At 51.9% G+C, this 20,676-nt stretch overlaps 2 protein-coding genes across 5 annotated transcripts in view; one reads left to right on the top strand and one right to left on the bottom strand.

The window, feature by feature from the left end:
* The first annotated feature begins 1,513 nt into the window (after positions 1–1,513).
* Positions 1,514–20,676, top strand: part of LOC105469099 (CDC42 effector protein 4) — a 30,528-nt gene continuing 11,365 nt past the window's right edge. Inside the window, exon 1 of one of the 4 annotated variants that reach the window (XM_011719689.2) lies at positions 1,514–1,652. The gene's annotated coding sequence lies outside the window, so the exon portion shown is untranslated. Of the gene's footprint in view, positions 1,653–2,064; positions 2,661–20,676 lie in introns of those variants that run through there. The other 3 variants (XM_011719693.3, XM_011719694.3, XM_011719690.3) reach the window with 3 other exon arrangements.
* On the bottom strand, positions 6,594–7,447 carry LOC105469098 (NEDD4 family-interacting protein 1). Its single transcript, XM_011719688.2, has one exon. The coding sequence runs from the start codon at positions 7,338–7,340 to the stop codon at positions 6,675–6,677; it is 666 nt and encodes a 221-aa protein (XP_011717990.2). The 5' UTR covers positions 7,341–7,447; the 3' UTR covers positions 6,594–6,674.

Genomic DNA, 20,676 nt, shown 5'->3' with positions numbered 1-20,676 from the left:
CTGAAACCCTTTTTGGAAAAAAGGTGATTTTTCCCAGGTGGATCCTCAACCTTGGCTAACTAAATCTCTGTTTGATTGAGACCTGCTTTAGTCACTTTTTGGTTTACATCCATGATAACCCCGCCAGGGTTCGAATCCACATTGTGTCTGCCTCCCAAGTGGCTCCGAACCCTACCTTTCCTCCAGATGTCCAGTTCAGAATTTGATTTTCCTTTCTTTTTTCTTTTTTTCTTTTTAGAGATGGAGTCTCCCTCTGTCACCCAGGCTAGAGTGCAATAGCTCACTGTAACCTCCGCCTCCCGGGTTCAAGCGATTCTCCTGCTTCAGCCTCCCGAGTAGCTGGGATTACAGGCGTCCACCACCACGCCCTGCTAATTTTTGTATTTTTAGTAGAGATAGGGTTTCACCATGTTGGCCAGGCTGGTCTCAAACTCCTGACCTCAAGTGATCCACTTGCCTTGGCCTCCCAAAATGCTAGGATTACAGGCATGAGCCACTGTGCCCAGCCCAGAATTTAATTTTCACAGCAGGATGGAGTGGTCAGACCATCAGATCTCAAAAGCTGGTTGCTGTCGCACTGCAGAGGGAAACGGAAATGTGCAGTCCCCAGAAAGCAGAATGTCCCTGAGGGCTTAGTGACCTTGAAGCCGTAGGGAAGGTCTGGGGCCTCCACCCTCACTTCCTTTAAAAACCGAGGTTGGGGTTTAGCTAGAGGCAAGGGAACTTTTCACTTTGCACCTTGTCCACTTTCTTTTAGTTGACTACTTCGCAGCTGGCATTGTACCTTGATAATGATCATTTCAACTGAAACTATTCCTCTAAAAAGAATGGAGTCCAAGGCCTGGGAGTTGGATTCAGGCTCTGGGACTCAGGAGTTGATCTCCTTGACGTTCACCTGGAGCAAATTTAGCCTCAGCTGATACTTAGGAGGCAAAGGCACAGACTTGGGGATGCGGGGAGCTCAAGGGCTGTCACCCTGTAGAAACCCTTCTGACGCCCAGTTCAGGCCTGGCCTCGGGGCTGGCCGGCTCCTCCCTGCTCCCTCGTTTCCAGCGAGAGTCTGGGATGGCACCCACAAAGCTGGTGGCGTCAGCCCTCCTGCCCCCAACTCCCAACAGTACTGGAGCCAGGCGGTTAGCAGGTCCGGGAGGGAGCAAGAACGAGGGACGCCACCTGGGCTGGAGTTCTTGGTTTCCTGTCCTGGCTCGAATGGGGAAGAGCCTTAAGAGAGCCTCGCGCCAGGCCCCCGGAGGGAGCCGCGCCCCTGGCCCTGGGGGCCCCTGTGGGGGTTCGCGGCCGGAGCGCAGGCTGGGCCGGGGTGTCTCCCGGAAGCCGGGCTGGCCCAGGCTGCCCCATATGGAGTTGGGAAAGTCTGAGGCTTTCGGTTTGAACCTAGGAGGCCGAGCAGCCGGGCAGAGGTTCCCGACGGCCATTGGCTGCGGCGGCGCCGTGACATCAGCGCGGAGGGGTGCTCGGGGAGGGCGCGGGCGGAGCCTGGAAGGGGAGTGTCCTGGCGGCTCCCAGCCCTGAAAGCCCGAGAGCCAGAGGGAAACAAACGCCGGCGCTGACAGGGGCCGCTACCCCCGCCGCCGCGCGGAGCCCACAGAGGAGACAGCGCAGCTGGGTCGGCGCTCGGGTCCCCGGGGACCGAGGTAGGCGACGGGCACCCGCCTCTGGCTGTGGTAGCCGCCTTCGCGCTGGGTGCTCAGGGTGGGCTTGGGGGGGCTCGAGCCCCCCTGTGGGGCAGAGAGGATGCAAGCTAGGGATGCGAGGCCGCGGCGCGGGGAGAGGGGCGCGGAGTCCCCACTTCTCGGCGCTCGCGCTTCTCTCCGCACCCGCCGCGGTGCCTGGGACCCGGAGACGCGCACCCAGTGTCCTGGCAGAGCGGGATGTGCGGAGGAGGGGGTGGCAGGGAGCCGGGCGCAGCGTCGCCGGGACTCGATTTCCTTTCTACTTTGGAACTCTTGGGCTTGGCCGAGGGCGCCGCTGGGCGGGTTGGGGGCTGGTTTTAAAGGGCCTCCCCCTTCCCAGGAATGGGGTGTGTGTCGGTGTGGGCAGGAGGGCAGCAATCGGCGGCGCGCGGCCCGCGATCTCCGCGAGGGGGGCGTGTGTGCGCCCGGAGTTCTCCATGAATAAGAACCGAATTCTCCGCCTGAGCAGAGGCGTGTACACATCTCGCTCTCGTACACACACGGCAGCACACGCCACCCAATGTCACGCGGCCGGGGAGCCAGCGGGAAGGAGCTGTCTGGAAGGGAATGGCCAAAGGAACAAATGCTTCCCCGTTCCCCCACTCCCGCCCCGCGAACCCTTCCCTTCCCCGCCAGGATCCCGCCCCGCCCGCTCCCTCGGAAGCCCGGGAGGTCGAGGCGCCTCCCGGCGGGGTGCAGGGGGAGAGCAGTCGAGCCGCCCGTCCCTTTGGAGCCCGAGAGGCTGCTGCGCACGGGGCCGGTGCACCCAGAGCTCAGCGCGCTCCGCGGGGTCGCTGGCGGGAGCGGTTGGTTAATGATTTAATCGCCCGCTTGGGGCGGGTGCGCGCGGAACGGCCGTCCCTGGCCCCGCCCCCTCCCCGGAGCGCCCCCAGCCGGGGTTACAAAACTGCCCCCTCCCTCCGGCACGTCCCCTAGGAGCCGTCCTGCCCGCGGGGATCCGGTCAGTCGGTGAGTGCCCCGGCCAGGAGGGCTGGAGAGCTGGGCGGGAGCCGGGGCTGAGGCTGAGCCGGCTTCCTGGGAGAGGACTGAAGTGCGTGTGTGTGTGTGTGTGTGTGTGAGAGCAAGAGAGCGAGCGAGCGAGCGAGAGGTACTGGGGGAGGGGTGCTCTCTGCTAACTCAAACCAGGTTGCCTGTGTTTTCCCAGTGACTGCGGCCTGGGCTTTGGAAGTTTTCTTTTTCTCCCTGGGAGAATGGAGGGGAAATACAATGCCTTTTCTTTTCTTGCTGCCTCTGGAACTTCTCTCTCTCCACGACTCCCACCCCTTGCAATCTGACCAGCTCCCACATCTCTTACTGGGTGCCCGGTGCCCACTGTTTGCCCAGATAGCTGAGCAGCTGGATCCGGGTGGAGTCCTCGGGAGCCCCTTCGCTGCGAAGCCCCCTGCTCTCCCCGGAGGGGCCCGTGTGCTGGAGGGAAAATCTCTCGTCCGAAACCAGCAGCCATCTGGACCAGAGAAAGGTCCCATCCAGCGAGTGTAAACAATGAGGGGCCGGTGACAGGGGCCTCCTGCAAGCCAACTTCTTTGGCAGTCTGGGTTTCCAATAACTCCCGCAGCCCCCGCCCCCTTCTGAGGCTAGGGTGGAGGAGGGACCACCAGCAGGATGGACTGAATTTTAAGAGAACAAAGAACAGGCCACAAAGGAAGGGATTGCTGAGCTGCGGATTTCTCCCAGAAATCGGGAGTTGGCTGGGACTGAGCCAGGCCCTGAGAGAACCCCTGGCAGCCCCAGGGGCTCCTGGAGCAATAATGGGGCATCCACCAGGATCTCCTGAGGCTCTATCTCTGCTGGGAAGCCAGAGCCTGCTGAATGCGGGGGTGCCCTGCCGGTTCCTGCTCTCACCAACTACCCTGTGTGAGCTGCCCGTGTGACTGACTGATTAGTGGGGTGGTTTATCTCCTCTGAACTTGGACTTTGCCTCTCCACTCCTTGAAGACAGCTGCTCCTTCCCACAAGGGGGGGAGTTCAGTGAATTTGGGGAGATCCCAAGTAGATTCCCAGGCATCCTGGTAGACCCCTGCAGGGACTAGGAGGGGGCCACTGTGATCCTATGGCTGGTGGTTCTGGGGTGAGTCTCAGCGCCTCCCCTCTGAAATCTCCCTGAAGTCCTAGGGTCCCTGCCACTGAGGGCAGTTTGCTCCTGCTCTGCGGTACAGCCTAGGCCTGTACTATGAACGATTCTTCCATTTCTTGGGGTTTCTGCCTCTCTCTTTTTACATTCCTCTTCTTTTTTCCCCCTCGTTTCTCTCTTACCCTTGGCCACCCACCGTGCTTGTCCCTATCCTCTATACCCTGCCTCCACTGTGCTGGTGCCTCTGGAACCAGACAGTGCCTCACAGGACCGGAGACCAAGGAGCCACAAGCAAAGGGGGGGTCTCATGTATAAAGGTCACGGGAATGAGTGTTGACCTGGGAGAGGAATCTTACAGCATTCTTTTCATTTTAAAAATAATTTTTATTTTATTTATTAATGTTTTTGAGACCAGGTCTTGCTCTGTCGCCCAGGTTGCAGTGCAGCGTCATCGTCAAGGCTCACTGCAGGCTGGACCTCCTGGGCTCAAGTGATCCTCCCACTTCAGCCTCCCCAGTAGCTGGCACTACTGGCGCCCACCACCACGCCCAGCTATTTTTTTTATTTTTTTGTAGAGGTGGAGTTTCACCATGTTGCCCAGGCTGGTCTTGAACTCCTGAGCTCAAGGGATCTTCCCGGACCTTGGCCTTTTGAAGTGCTGGGCATACAGGTATGAGCCACTGCATCTGGCCAGCCCTTTTTTTTTTTTTTTTTTTTTTCTGAGACAGAGTCTTGCTCTGTCACCCAGGCTGCAGTGCAGTGGCACAATCTCGGCTCACTGCATCCTCCACCTCCCGGGTTCAAGCAATTCTCCTGCCTCAGCCTCCCCAGTAGCTGGGACTATAGGTGCATGCCACCACGCCTGGCTAATTTTTTTGTGTGTGTTTTAGTAAAAACGGGGTTTCACCGTGTTGCCCAGTCTGGTCGCAGACTCCTGAGCTCAGGCAATCCACCCACCTTGGCCTCCCAAAGTGCTGGGATTACAGGCGTAGGTGTAAGCCACTGCACCCAGCCCTGGCCAACCCTTCTTTACAAGTCCGGAGCTTTTCCAGAAGGGCCTTGGGTTGGCAGTGGCCCAGGGCTTCCAACCCCTTCTACCCCTTTGGAATGACTGATTGATTTCTGTGGCCAGGACTGTCTGTGCGCAGGTGTGGCCGAAAAGTGTTTGATGTTGGCCTTTCCCTTTCACTCTTCCCCATCCCACGCCCCCATGTTTGGATTGGGTTCGAAGTGAAGAAGTCAGAAGCCAGAGTGGCCAGGGTTGCGCTTGGGTGGCAGTAAGTCCAGCCTTCTGTGTTCTCATTCTGGTTCTGGAGACTCAGAGGAGTTTGTCCCTGTTGGAGGAGGGAGGAGTCCATCCCTTGGAGGAATGGGGAGCTGGGTTGATGCCAGAGATAAGGCCTGTGGGCGGAGGGAGAAGGGTTGAGCAATCTTGCCCTGGAAACAGAGCTGACCTGAGCTCTGCGTAGGTCTTCTGACCTATGTACTGGAGGATTTTTCTCGACCGTGAGGAAAATAACCAAATTCTGGAGCTGGGGACACTTTGAGGGGTCATCCGGCAGAGTGTCCTGAAGGCCAACTCCAGCCAGTGCTTCTGGGGTTCTCCAGGAAGGCCAAACCCATGTCTGCCCTCTCTCGGCAGAGAACTGGATGGTAGTGCTGGAAGGAGCCCGCATGTGGCACTGGACCCAGCCCTTTTTGCTTGCGGTGCATTGGGAAGGAAATTCAGACATTAGGGCCAGGCACAGTGGCTCATGCCTGTAATCTCAGCACTTTGGGAGGCCAACACGGGCAGATCACTTGAGGTCAGGAGTTTGAGATCAGCCTAGCCAATATGGTGAAGCCCTGTCTCTACTAAAAATACAAAAATTAGCCGAGCGTGGTGGTGGGCACCTGTAATCCCAGCTACTGGGGAAGCTGAGACACAAGAATCGCTTGAACCCAGGAGGTAGAGGTTGCAGTGAGCTGAGATTGTGTCCTGCACTCCAACCTGGGTGATAGAGTGAGACTCTGTCAAAAAAAAAAAAAGAGAGAAATTCAGACATTACTTTCCCATATTCCCGCTCACTGTGCCCCTAAAGCTCCAGCTTAAAATACGCCACCTTGAGGAGACTTGGGCTTCCTTCCAACTAACTTAACACTGGAGTCTCCCCCAGGCACTGCCAACTTGCAGCTCTGGGCTCTGTGCCAGGATGGCAATGCTGGCATCCAAAGCCCTCCCTTGCCAGGAACAGGGGAACTGGCCATCTCCAGTCAGCCTCCACTCAAGCTGAGGAAGGGTCTTTCTTTTGGGGTTCAGGTGAGCACAGTTTAGGGTGTGGTCATTAATGAAGGCTTACCATTCTTAACCCACCTGTAAGAAACTGCTCTGTACACCTAGTATTTCCCCTTCACCCCAAAGATGGAGCTGAAGGCATCTAGAAAAACTACAGTGCCAGGCATGAAGGATCCCTGGATGTCTGTGCTCAGCCAGAACTGCTTCAGCCACCATCTTCTGCCTTGGCCATCACAGTAGCAGAGGTTGTCTGGGGCAGCCTCCAACCTCGCAGGATGAGACTCCGGGTTCTCCTTTTGCCCGACCCCTGCAGTTCTGGTAGTCACTGACCTTGGTCTGGAGACCCCAGCTTTGAATCTCTCCAGGTGTGCCACCGAAGCCAGGTTCTGTGTGCCAGCTTCTCTTCCCTGCCTGTCCTTCCTCTCTACCTCGAGTCCTCACTCAGTGCAACCCTTCTTCTTTCCTTTTTTTTTTTTTCTTTTCAACAGTACTTTATTTTTTTAAAGCAGGTGATTATTCCTCTGTGTTCTGCATCTTGATTCACTTCCTGTAGGTGTTCTCTTGCTTCTTGAGAGAGAATTCATAAATGCAGGAAGGCCTTTGCCAGAAAACATCTTTAATAAATAAAGAGAACTCTGGTCCTGGGGAGATTTGAGAAAGTTTCTGGCATCTTCCGAACTTTTGCATAATTGATAAATCCTCTGAGAAACAGGAGAAAGCCTAAAACCAGGAACACCCACCAGAGCCAGTACTGACCATCAAAATATCCAGGGAAATAGGTGGAAAACCTGACAATCAGGATCCACTTAATTAGAGAGAGACCAAATCCTGAAATGGCCCCATACCTTCCTGCAGCTGAAGTGGTCAGGCAAAAAGACAGGAAAAACCCAATCCAGTTAAAGAGGAATGCCATGAAAAAAGTTAACATGAAAATCCCATCATTTCCTATCCTCAGCTGGTCAGCATCATCAAAATCATCCCGACCCACAAAATCCTCATCTCTCCCAGGAACCAAAGGGATAGTAGCTTCGGCCTTGGTCCGCTCCGCTTCATCATAACTGGGCAGTGTTGTAGCTACATTGTAAGATGGGGGCTTTGGAAACCCAGACTCATCCTTGTAGTCAAAATATGCTGCGCTCTCTGCAGAAATGCTGCTGTAAGGTGGAGGAGCATCACCGGCAGCCTGTTCAGGTTCTCCAGACTCTTCTTCATTCTGTAACTGCTGGTACCGGCTGCCACAGGCCGGCTGGACCGCCGCCAGCGCCGCCAACGCCAACGCCATGGCGCAGCCGGCAGCAGGGAAGGAGAGCGAGCGAGCAAGCTAGCTAAATGGGCGCGGCCGCTGCGGCCTGGGAGCGCTGGGAGGCCGAGGGGGACGCTCCTTGGGTGGGTCTCGATGGCCGCCCAACCCTTCTTCTTTCCTTACACTGTTGCCTCCAACCCTGAAGCATCAGAAAGGGAACTGTTCCCCTCAAGTCCTGGAATTGGGTTTAAGGCTTTGTCAAATGGTACAAGGAGTAGAGAGCCCAAGAGAGCCCAAACAGAGCCTAGAGGCTTGCAGTACAATTTGTGAATACCTCTAAGGAGAATCTGGTTAGGTTCAAAGGATCAGATTATATTTTATTGGGGGTTGATCATGTTGAAGTTCTGTGCATTATTTTTTGTTTTGAGCAGGCTTTTTGCTCTGTTGGCCAGGCCGGAGTGCAGTGGTGTGATCACAGCTCACTACAGCCTCAAATTCCTGGACTCAAGAGATCCTCCCACCTCAGCCTTGAGTAGCTGAGACTACAGATGTGTGCCACCCTGCCTGGCTAATTTAAATTTGTTGTTGTTGTTGTTGTTGTTGTTGTTGTTGTTTAGAGACAGGGTCTCACTGTGCTGCTCAGGCTTGTCTCAAGCTCCCGGGCGCAAGCAATCCTCCGGCTTCTGCCTCTGCCTCCCAATGTGCTGAGATTTCAGGCGTGAGCCGTGGTGCCTGACCTGTGCATTATTTGTTGCTAGTAGCACCCGGGGTCCTGCAAATTCCTGAGTTGTCTTTTACCCTTATCCTAGGAAGGAATGGAGGAGCTTCTCTTTTGCCACCTCCACCTCACCATCTTGTCTGAGAAGAGCCAGGCTCCTCTCTCTGGCATCACTAAAGGTTGAAAAGTGATGGGATGAGGGAACTCAGATCAGGAAAGAAACCAGATTGGAGGGTTTCCTGCCCCCCACTGCTGGCTGAGACTACAGAAGGAGGGTAGAATCTGTACCTGGTCTTCAGCAGCTTGGGGGACCCTTCCCCCTGCATCAGATAATCCTGGGAACCCCCAGGACTTTGAAAAGGGTCAACCCATTGTCTCAGCCCATTTCACTGAACAAACTTTTGAATTAGGTGCTCTCAGGTGGGTGTTCTCTGTGAAGTTTGGGAAGTGACAGTGGCTGGAGTGTCACTGGGTGTGACAGCATCATCTTTATTTATTTATTTATTTATTTATTTTTTTTTTTTTTTTTTTTTTTTGAGACGGAGTCTCGCTCTGTCGCCCAGGCTGGAGTGCAGTGGCCGGGTCTCAGCTCACTGCAAGCTCCGCCTCCCGGGTTCACGCCATTCTCCTGCCTCAGCCTCCGGAGTAGCTGGGACTACAGGCGCCCGCCACCTCGCCCGGCTAGTTTTTTTTGTATTTTTAGTAGAGACGGGGTTTCACCATATTAGCCAGGATGGTCTCGATCTCCTGACCTTGTGATCCGCCCGTCTCGGCCTCCCAAAGTGCTGGGATTACAGGCTTGAGCCACCGCGCCCGGCCGACAGCATCATCTTTATAGCACACGTGGAATTGTGCTCACCCTAGCACAGCACTTGGGAGGTATGAAATGTTATCAGTTGCTCTGAGAGCTAATGAGGAAACTGAGGCCAGCTTGTGACCTAGGGAGTGGGGCTCTTTGTCCCCAAGTTCCGGCAGGGCCAAGATGCAAGATTTCGCCTGCCTACTCTGGAGGGAGTTTAGATCTGCCAGTCTCCCTCTGGAGACCCCCAGGTGGCCGTGAAATTCCCACCTCTTAGCTGAGCACCCGGCTCTTAGGAGAGGCAAAGTGAAACCAAACGAGGCCTGGCAGATCTGATTTCAAGCGCGGCACTTTCTTCTGCGATCCTGAGCAGAAGGGAGGCACCCTGCTGCCCAGTAGTAGCACCACTCCCAGAGGAGGGCCCAGCCTGTGTGAGGGCAGTGGGGCCTCCCACCAGGCATCCATCCTGCCTGGCCCAGATCGTCCCTCTGCTGGTGGCTGGCGTCAGGTGGTGGCTCCGGGAAGCACGCGTTTCCAGGAAGGGCCCTGTAATCAAGTGAAGTTGCCGGATGTCCTTGAGTCACTGGCTCCTCATCGTCTTGACTCCTCCGTCGTTGCTTCCGGTCACTCCCAGGTCTTGGCTCCTTTTTCTTCCCCTCTCTGTGCTGTTCTAATTCCCAGGAGGTGAGGGAAGGTTTCCCCTTCACCTCCTGCTGACCTGCTTCCCCCCTGGTCTGAAGCCTGCGGTTCTGGGATGAGGATGAGGATAAGGATGAGGTGGGTGCAGGAACGAAGATGAAGGAGACAAGCAGGGCGGCCGGTTCCCAGCCCACAAGGAGCAGAGGGCTCCCCTGGATGGACCTGGGGTGCTGGGCTGTGGTCTGTATTTCCCAGGATTAATCTATACGTTCCCTGGAGTGGTGGGGAATGAGGTGCTCAGACTCAGGAGATGTTAACCTGAAATTGTGTGCAAAACTTTGTGTGCTGTGTGTACTCATGCATCCAGAGCCTTCAGCAGCCCTCCCAGGTCTGAGCCCCAGGGACGCTTATGATCCACTGTCCCCCTCGCTGCCCCCTCTGCTGATGTTCCTTATGGTGGAGTGGAAAAAACCCAGAGTCCAGCACATCTGGATTCTTGTATCTCTCTGTCCTTAGCAACTGTGTGTGACTTGAGTAAACCATGTGCCCTTCTAAGCCTCAGTGCTCTTATCTGCAAGCTGGAGATGGTAATGACAACTCCGTGGGATTGTTGGGAAGAATACATGAGATAAAGTCTTTCCAATGCCTAGGACCGTGTATGACTACAAAGTTTAAAGAAAGGCAGGCTGTGGTGGCTCGTGCCTATCATCCCAGCACTTTGGGAAGCAGAGGTAGGAGGATGGCTTGAGCCCAGAAGTTTGAAGTTACAGTGAGCCTTGATTGCACCACTACACTGTAGTCCAGCCTGAAGGACAAAGCAAGACCCTCTCTCAGAAGAAAAAAAAAAAAAAGAAGAAGAAGAAGAAAAGAGACAGTTTAATCAAAATAAATTGTCCAACACAATGCCTGGTGCAGAGTAAAAAGCTCAACAGATCTTAGTTCTTTCTTGTATTTCCTCCATGACGTATGGCCCAGGAATAGTTACTGCAGAGTCTGGGGAGGGGTCTACCCCTTGTTAGGCAGGGTCTAGAATAGTTTTTCCCAGAGTGGGTTCCTCAGCACACAGTCTTGCTATCTGTTGGGATCCACCTGGGGAGATGTTATTCAAGAATGTTCTTGATAATGAGTCACCATTTAAACTAGACTAGACTCCTTATGCTATATCTTCCAGCAATTAAAGGGTAAATTATTTTAAGCCGTAGTATGTTTTCCCATAACTCAGCTTGGCTGAGTGAGTTATTGGCATCATTTTCCCATAAACTGTAAGAATTGTGAATTCCTTAAGGTGGTGGAGAATACTTGTGTGATATTTAAATCACAGTGAGCAGGATGATCAATGGGACTAGCCCTAGGACGGTGTTGTCAATAAGAATGTGACATTAGTCACACATGGAACTTTATGCTTTCTTTTTTTTTTTTTTTTTTTGGAGACGGAGTCTCGCTCTGTCGCCCAGGCTGGAGTGCAGTGGCCGGATCTCAGCTCACTGCAAGCTCCGCCTCCCGGGTCTACGCCATTCTCCTGCCTCAGCCTCCCGAGTAGCTGGGACTACAGGCGCCTGCCACCTCGCCCGGCTAGTTTTTTGTATTTTTTAGTAGAGACGGGGTTTCACTGTGTTAGCCAGGATGGTCTCGATCTCCTGACCTCGTGATCCGCCCGTCTCGGCCTCCCAAAGTGCTGGGATTACAGGTGTGAGCCACTGTGCCCGGCCAATTATCAGTTTTTGTTTGTTTGTTTTTGAGACAGAGTTTCACTCTTGTTGCCCAGGCTGGAGTGCAGTGGTACGATCTCAGCTCACCGCAACCTCTGCTTCCTGGGTTCAAGCCGTTCTCCTGCCTTCAGCGTCCCGAGTAACTAGGATTACAAGCATGCGCCACCACACCCAGCTAATTTTGTATTTTTAGTAGAGACAGGGTTTCTCCATGTTGGTCAAGTTGGTCTCGAACTCCCGACCTCAGGTGATCCGTCCGCCTCGGCCTCCCAAAGTGCTGGGATTACAGGCGTGAGCCACCGTGCCTGGCCAATTATCAATTTTTAAATGTAAAATAATTAAAATTTAAAATTCTGGCCACGTGTGGTGGCTCACATCTGTAATCCCAGAACTTTGGGATTACACTTGAGGACAGGAATTTTAAAACTTGCCTGGGCAACATAGTAGTGCACACCTGTAGTCCCAGCTACTCAGGACTGAGGTAGAAGGATTGCTTGAGCCTAGGAGGTTGAGGTTACAATGAGCTGTGATTGCGCCACTGGACTCGAGCCTGGTTAACAGAGCGAGACCCTGTATCAAAAAAATTAAATTAAAAATTCAGCTCCTTAATCACAGTAGCCACATGTTAAGTACTCAGTAGCCTTATGTGGCTTGTGGCTGCTGGATTAGATGCCAGAGGTTTAGGGTATCACTGTAAATGCCAGAAACAGAGATGTTTCATGTCAGTGGTATTATTCAACCTTATATTGGCAATGTAACAAATATAACAAGATAATGAGGAATGGAAGAGGCAAAATTATTATTAGTTGCAGATGATGAGCTTATCTACTTCCAAAGCTGAAAAGATAATCATATAATTGATATAATTGATGAGAGCATGTAAGGTAGTATAAGCTTGGTGGGGTGGCCATTAAATATATTGGGGGGGGGGGAAGGTAGCTTCCCGGCCGAGTGCAGTGGCTCACACTTATAACCCTAGCACTTTGGGAGGCCGAGGCAGGTGGATCACCTGAGGTCAGGAGTTCCAGACCAGCCTGGCCAACACAGTGAAACCCTATCTCTACTAAAAATACAAAAATTAGCCAGGCAGGCAGGGCATGGTGGCTCACCTCTGTAGGCTCACGCCTGTAATCCCAGCACTTTGGGAGGCTGAGGCAGGTGGATCACCTGAGGTCAAGGGTTCAAGACCAGCCTGACCAACATGGTGAAACCCTGTCTCTACTAAAAATACAAAAATTAGCTGGGCATGGCAGTGCACGCCTGGATGCTGAGGCACAAGAATCACTTGAACCCGGGAGGCAGAGGTTGCAGTGAGCTGAGACCATATCACTGCACTCCAGCCTGGGCAACACAGACTCAGCCTCAAAAAAAAAAAAAAAAAAAAAAATGGGCATGGTTGGCATGTGCCTGTAGTCCCTGCTACTTGGGAGGCTGAGGTACAAGAATTGCTTGAACCCAGGAGTGGAAGGTTGCAGTGAGCTGAGATAACACCACTGCACTCCAGCCTGGGGGCAGACTCACAAGAATGTATCATTTAGAAATAGTTAAGGATATGCACATAATTGCCTGAAAAGACCTTACAGAGTTTCAACTGAAAATGGAAACAACCTAGCCATTCAGTGCCTGATTGGATGTAAAAATTAGATATTAAGATTTAATTTAAAACAATGTAGCATAAATTGTTAACATGTAAATATTTTGACCCAGCTGTGAACAATGGTTGGTTTTATTTATCCATCTACAAGGAACATGCTGCTTGTGTAATAAGGGGGAAAATGTCTAAATTATTGCTCTCTAACAGAAGTCTTAGGCAAGTGCCATACATAATTTATAGTTTAATAGTTACCTTTTTTTTTTTTTTTTTTGAGACGGAGTCTCGCTCTGTCACCCAGGCTGGAGTGCAGTGGCCAGATCTCGGCTCACTGCAAGCTCCGCCTCCTGGGTTCACGCCATTCTCCTGCCTCAGCCTCCTGAGTAGCTGGGACTACAGGTGCCCGCCACCTCGCCCGGCTAGTTTTTTGTATTTTTTAGTAGAGACGGGGTTTCACCGTGTTAGCCAGGATGGTCTCGATCTCCTGACCTCGTGATCCACCCGTCTCGGCCTCCCAAAGTGCTGGGATTACAGGCTTGAGCCACCGTGCACGGCCTAATAGTTACATTTTAACAAGTAAGAGGAAATAGATGGTACATTTTGACTCACTATATTCAAAATATATCATCGGTATAAAAATGTTAATGAGATATTTTATACATCCTCTTTTTTTATACTAAATCTTAGAAGTCCAGTGTGCATTTTCCACTTGAGCACGTATCCATTTGGACTTGCCAGATTTTTTTTTTTTTTTTTTAATTCTTTTGAGACGGAGTTTCACTCTTTTTTGCCCAGGCTGGAGTGCAATGGCGTGATCTCGGCTCACTGCAAACTCCGCCTCCCGGGTTCAAGCAGTTCTCCTGCCTCAGCCTCCCAAGTAGCTGGGATTACAGGTGCATGCCACCATGCCTGGCTAATTTTGTATTTTAATAGAGACGGGGTTTCACCATGTTGGCCAATCTGGTTTCGAACTCCTGACCTCAGGTGATCTGCCTGACTCAGCCTCCCAAAGTGCTGGGATTACAGGCGTAAGCCACTGCGCTCAGCCTATTTTTTTTTTTTTTTTTTTTTTTGGAAACGGAGTCTCGCTCTGTCGCCCAGGCTGGAGTGCAGTGGTGCGATCTTGGCTCACTGTAAGCTCCGCCTCCCAGGTTCACACCATTCTCCCGCCTCAGGCTCCTGAGTAGCTGGGACTACAGGCGCCCACCACCATGCCCGGCTAATTTTTTGTATTTTTAGTAGAGACGGGGTTTCACGGTGTTAGCCAGGATGGTCTCGATTTCCTGACCTCGTGATCCACCTGCCTCGGCCTCCCAAAGTGCTGGGATTACAGGTGTGAACCACCATGCCTGGCCAAATTTTGTATTTTATTTTATTTTATTTTATTTTATTTTATTTTATTTTATTTTATTTTATTTTATTTTTTTTTTTTTGAGACGGAGTCTCACGCTGTTGCCCAGGCTGGAGTGCAGTGGCGCGATCTCGGCTCACTGCAAGCTCCGCCTCCCGGGTTCCCGCCATTCTCCTGCCTCAGCCTCCTGAGTAGCTGGGACTACAGGCGCCCGCCACCGCGCCCGGCTAATTTTTTTTGTATTTTTAGTAGAGACGGGGTTTCACTGTGGTCTCGATCTCCTGACCTTGTGATCCGCCCGCCTCGGCCTCCCAAAGTGCTGGGATTACAGGCTTGAGCCACCGCGCCCGGCCCAAATTTTGTATTTTAATAGAGATGGGGTTTCACCATATTGGCCAGTCTGATTTCGAACTGCTGACCTCAGGTGATCTGCCTGACTCAGCCTCGCAAAGTGCTGGGATTACAGGCGTGAGCCACCGTGCCCAGCCTATTTTTTACTTTTATGTATTTATTTTTATTTCTACAAATATAAGGAGGGCAAGTATCGTTTTGTTACGTGGATATATTGTGTAGTGTGAAGTGTGGACTTGTAGTGTAACCTTCACCCAATCGTGTACATTGTACCCATTAAGCAACTTCTCATCCCTCACTGGGTTCCCACCCTCCTGATCTCCCAATCTCCAGTGTTTATTATTCCATACTGGCCACATTTCAAGTGCTCAGAAGCCACACATGTGGCAGGTAGACAGTGGAGGGTCAATTATTATTAACCCATAGAGAGATGGCAGAAAGTGGAAGTAGCTGGGAGGTTCTGGTGTGCCCTATTGCTTTATTCCTTGTCCAGGTCACTCTATGATCCCTGCTCTCCCTGATTGACCCCCCTTCCCAGTAGACTCCTCCCTCCCTCCCCCACACCCGGTAGGGATACCTGGGGAATAGGCACCGTCTTGTAGCTTGGAGGCTGGGGGTAGTGGGGGAAGACATGTCATGAAATCTGGGACCTTGCCCCTTTGTCTTCCTTCCAGGAAGGGGCCACCAAAGTAGAGGATGTTCATCTCCAGGAAGTGGGATCTGCCCCAGGTGGCTGTGTAGTGGCATGTTTGCATCAACGAGCCTGGCATGGATTGGCACGTGGGGCAGTGAGGGTGCGGCAAGTGGTGTTGGGTCACGGTTCTGGTTTTTCTTCCTGGGAGCTGGAATAACCAAGGAACACAAGATGGAGTTTGGACAGAGCAGACAGGAACACACTAGAAGCGAGGCCTTATGCTGATCTACTCCTGACTGTGCCAGCAGCGCCTGGCTTGTGCTTCAGGGTGATCCTCCCCACCCCTCACCTCCCAGAACACCAGAACACTGGGAGGTTCCTGAGAGCCCGAAGTGGGAATGGGCTTCTGGGTAAAGAAAATCTCCTTTGAGGAGGTTTCAAATGCAGCCATGCCTGGGGAGAGAGCTTTAATGAGGGAGGCAGTAACATGAGTCTTAGCTCCAAGAGTCTTAGATTAACCGGCTTGCAGACCCTTCCTATCCCACCCTGCTCCACGTGCACATCCTCAGCTGCAGACACCTGCATAGGCCGGGCTGCATCACCTTATATGGAAAATCACATGCTCCAAGGTCTGCCAGAAATGGGCTCAAGTCACCACTTAGAAGTTGTGAGAGGCATGCCGGGCGCGGTGGCTCAAGCCTGTAATCCCAGCACTTTGGGAGGCGGAGACGGGTGGATCACGAGGTCAGGAGATCGAGACCATCCTGGCTAACACGGTGAAACCCCGTCTCTACTAAAAAATACAAAAAACTAGCCGGGCGAGGTGGCGGGCGCCTGTAGTCCCAGCTACTCGGGAGGCTGAGGCAGGAGAATGGCGTAAACCCGGGAGGCGGAGCTTGCAGTGAGCTGAGATCCGGCCACTGTACTCCAGCCTGGGCTAGAGCGAGACTCCGTCTCAAAAAAAAAAATGTGAGAGGCTGGGTGTGGGGCGCAATGGCTCATGCTTGTAATCCCACACTTTGGGAGGCTGAAGCAGGAAGATCACTCAAAGCTAGGAGTTCAAGACTAGCCTGGGCAACATAGCGAGACGCCATCTCTACTAAAAAAACAAACAAACAAACAAACAAAAAATATATATATATGTATGTGTGTGTGTGTGTGTGTATATATATAAATTTACTTTTTTATTTTTAATAAGCCAGGCATGGTGGTGCCCACCTGTAGCCCCAGCTACTTGGGAGACAGGCCAGGGAGGATCACTTGAGCCCAGGAAGTTGAGGCTGCAGTGAGCCATGATAGCACCACTACACTCCAGCCTGGGTGACAGCAATGCCGTATCTCAACAAAAAAATAAATAAATAAATAAAGCTGTGAGATGTGAGAGTAAAATAATTCACTCTGTCTGACTCTCCGTTTCTCTTTCTTTAAAATAGGGGCAGTCAGGGCAGCCTCCTTGCAAGTTTCCTTTGAGTTTCAAGGACATAAATGTATGTTGTCCTCAGTACAATGCTTGGCACGCGGCAGACCCTGGTGAATGAGAACTGGAGAGTGAGGAGGTGTACTGGAGGGACAGGGTAGGAGGGGATTAGGGAGCCTGTTCCTCTGACTCTTGGAGCTAAGACTCACTTTAGTGCCTTCCCCATTAGAGAGCTACCCCCAGGAATGATCTCATTCTGCACACAGCTTGGCAGTCAGTGGTGGCTGGAGCCCCTGGGTGCTGGTTGCCCTCATGTGAGATCTACCCCCAGGGATGATCTAATTCTCCACACAGCTTGGTGGTCAGTGGTGGCTGGAGCCCCTGGGTGCTGGTTGCCCTCATGTGACCCCTTCTTATTTTCTCGGCTCCCTTGCAGTGACAGTCTAGCCAAGCTAGGGCTGTAGAAGCAGAAGTAAAACCTCATCCTGCACAGGGTATCTCTGAGAGGATCCCACTGTTATGTGGGAGGCTGGCCTCCAGCTTGGAGCTTCAGTGTCACTGGAAACAGGCCGATCTCCGGTGGGGTGGGAGTGATCCTTATCACTCGTCTCCTGCTCAGCTGGGGAGGCTTAAGCATCAGGAAGCAGCTGTTGGAGAGTGAGTTCTGTTTTTTGAGAGGGTCCCGATCTCCTTGTGTCCCCTGATGTCAGGTTATTAAAGCTTGCCCGCTTCCTCCTCCCAGGCAACTTAGAATAAAACAAGGACCTAATAAACATGTCTGGCTTGGGGAGATTTTCAGGGAGGAAGAGAGAGAACAGACATCAGTGGGAGATTTTGACACAAGACAGGCAGAGTATGGATGGAGACCGGTTCTCACTTAGTCCCCAGTTGGCATCTTATGCTGTGATGCAGCTGCCAAATCCAGAGAACCAGATAGTCTTGAGCTGGTTTTGAAATGAATGCCTTTTCTTTAAACCTTTGATACTGTGGGTTTTTGTTGTTGGTTTTTAAAAAAGAAAAGAGCCGGGCGCGGTGGCTCAAGCCTGTAATCCCAGCACTTTGGGAGGCCGAGACGGGTGGATCACGAGGTCAGGAGATCGAGACCATCCTGGCTAACACGGTGAAACCCCGTCTCTACTAAAAATACAAAAAACTAGCCGGGCGAGGTGGCGGGCGCCTGTAGTCCCAGCTACTCGGGAGGCTGAGGCAGGAGAATAGCGTAAACCCAGGAGGCGGAGCTTGCAGTGAGCTGAGATCTGGCCACTGCACTCCAGCCTGGGCGACAGAGCGAGACTCCGCCTAAAAAAAAAAATAAATAAAAAAAAAAATAAATAAATAAAAAAGAAAAGAAAAGAAAAGGAAAGGCCGGGCACGGTGGCTCACGCCTGTAATCCCTGCACTTTGGGAGGCCGAGATGGGCGGATCACGAGGTCAGGAGATCGAGACCATCCTGGCTAACATGGTGAAACCCCGTCTCTACTAAAATACACACAAAAAAAATTAGCCGGGCGCGGTGGCGGGCGCCTGTAGTCCCAGCTACTCGGGAGGCTGAGGCAGGAGAATGGCGCGAACCCGGGAGGCGGAGCTTGCAGTGAGCCGAGATGGTGCCACTGCACTCCAGCCTGGGCGACAGAGTGAAGACTCCGCCTCAAAAACAAAAAAAAAAAAAAAAAAAAAAAAGAAAAAGAAAAAGGCCTGGTGCGGTGGCTTACACCTGTAATCCCAGCACTTGGGGAGGCCAAGGCGGGTGGATTGCTTGAGATCAGGAGTTCAAGACCAGCCTGGTCAACATGAGGAAACCCTGTCTCTACTGAAAATACAAAAATTAACCGGCTGTTGTGGCGTGTGCACCTGTAATCCCACCTACTTGGGAGACTGAGGCAGGAGAATCGCTTGAACCTAGGGGTTGGAGGTTGCAGTGAGCCGAGATGGTGCCACTACACTCCAGCCTGGGCGATAGAGCAAAACTCTGTCTCGAAAATACATACATACATACATACACACATATATACATAAAAATAAAGAAAAAGAAGCCTGTTTTCCTCTCAAGGCTAACATAACTTCTTAATTTCTCCTGTGTGCCCTTTTAGTCTTTATTCACAGATGCATATTTGTGTAGAGTTGTAACCACTATGCATAAACAAGTATATGTTCTGCCTTTTTTTCTATTTATTTTTAATTTTTATTTATTTTTTTGAGACAAGAGTCTCACTCTATTGCCCAGGCTGGAGTGCCGTGGCGTGATCTCAGCTCACTGCAACCTCCGCCTCTCAGGTTCAAGAGATTCTCCCACCTCAGCCTCCCGTGTAGCTGGTATTACAGGCACGTGCCACAACACTTGGCTAATTTGTGGGGTTTTTTTGTTTCTTTGTTTTTGAGACGAAGTCTCGCTCTTGTCCCCCAGGCTGGAGTGCAATGGTGCCACCTCGGCTCACTGCAACCTCCGCCTCCCAGGTTCAAGCAATTCTCCTGCCTCCACCTCCTGAGTGACTGGGATTACAGGCGCCTGCCACCACACCCGACTAATTTTTGTATTTTTAGTAGAGATGGGGTTTCACCGTGTTGGCCAGGCTGGTCTCGAACTCCTGATCTCAGGTGATCCGCCTGCCTAACCTTCCAAAGTGCTGGGATTACAGGCGTGAGCCACCGCGCCCGGCCTTGTGTATTGTTTTAATAGTAGAGACGGGGTTTCAACGTGTTGGCCAGGGTGGTCCTGCACTCCTGACCTTCGCCTCGGCCTCTGTTCTGCCTTTTGTTTGCGCTTCCATTTAATGCCATTTGGTAAACATTTGGTCCATGTTGTCTATGGTCTTCATAGTTCTCAATTTCCGTGACTGCTGAATGGTGCTCTGAGTTAATGGCTTCCAGCTTTCTTAGCCATTCCTCTATCACTGGGCATTAGGCTGTCTCCAGTCTTTCTTTCTTTTTTTTCTTTCTTTCTTTTTTTTTTTTTTTGAGATGGAGTCTCTCTCTGTCTCCCAGGCTGGAGTGCAATGGTGTGATCTCGGTGCACTGCAACCTCTGCTTCCCGGGTTCAAGCCATTCTCCTGCCTCAGCCTCCTGAGTAGCTGGGATTACAGGTGTGCACCACCATGCCCAGCCAATTTTTTTTTTTTTTTTTAGTAGAGACAGGGTTTCACCATGTTGGTCAGGCTGGTCTCAAACTCCTGACCTCGTGATCCACCCGCCTTGGCCTCCTAAAGTGCTGGGATTACAGGTGTGAGCCACTGTGCCTGGCCTGTCTCCAGTCTTTCGCTATTATGAATAAGGCTTCAACAAATATGTGCGTGACTTTTTTCTCCTTTGAAATAGTTCCACAGGGTTAAGTTCTAGGAGGTAAATCATATTCATTTAAATCACATTCATTTTAAAGCCATTATTTGAGGAAACTTTGAATCATATTCGTTTTAAAACCATCATTCTTTTTGTTTTTTGGGTTTTTTTTTTTTTTTTTTTTTTTGGAGACGGAGTTTCACTCTTGTTGCCCGGGCTGGAGTGCAGTGGCGCGATCTCGGTGCACTGCAACCTCCACCTCCCAGGTTCAAGCAGTTCTCCTGCCTCAGCCTCCCTAGTAGCTGGGATTACAGGCACCCACCACCATGCCTGGCTAATTTTTTTGTATTATTAGTTGAGATGGGGTTTCACCATGTTGGCCAGGCTGGTCTCAAACTCCTGACCTCAGGTGATCCACCCACCTCGGCCTCCCAAAGTGCTGGCATTACAGGCGTGAGCCACCACATCCGGCCAGAACCATCATTTATTTTAAAGCCATTATTTCAAGAAATTTTGCCAGAGTTTCCGGTACCACAAGACCACCCCACCCTGGGACGATTTTGACTCTGAGCAGCTCTTGGATCCGAGTTTTGTAATATTCTCCCTGCCTGGTGGCACCTAGTGCCAATTGCTCAGTGGGAGGAAGGTCCTTCCCTCTTCTCTTTCCCAGCTCTTAATTTGGGCAAGATGGTAGCAAACATCAGAAAGTTGCCCTGGTGCCTGGCAGTGAGCCCATCTAGGTGTTATCTGGGGAAGAGCTTTGGGGTGGGAGTCAAGAGACTTGGGCTCCAGCACCAACCGGCTCCTTGTGAGTTCTGTGGCCTTTGGCAAGTCACCTCTCCTGGCCCCAACAGCCTAATCAAGACCACTGGGTTGGATCCTCTGCCAGATGT

The sequence above is a fragment of the Macaca nemestrina genome, chromosome 17, assembly GCF_043159975.1.
Source record: "Macaca nemestrina isolate mMacNem1 chromosome 17, mMacNem.hap1, whole genome shotgun sequence".
Classification (NCBI taxonomy): Eukaryota; Metazoa; Chordata; class Mammalia; order Primates; family Cercopithecidae; genus Macaca; species Macaca nemestrina.
The sequence above is the reverse complement of the archived record's forward strand: the minus strand, read 5'-3'. Positions and strand labels throughout refer to the sequence as shown.

Coding starts and splice junctions, on each gene's coding strand:
- LOC105469098 (XM_011719688.2), bottom strand. CDS start 7,340: ATGGCGTTGGCGTTGGCGGCGCTGGCGGCGGTCCAGCCGGCCTGTGGC.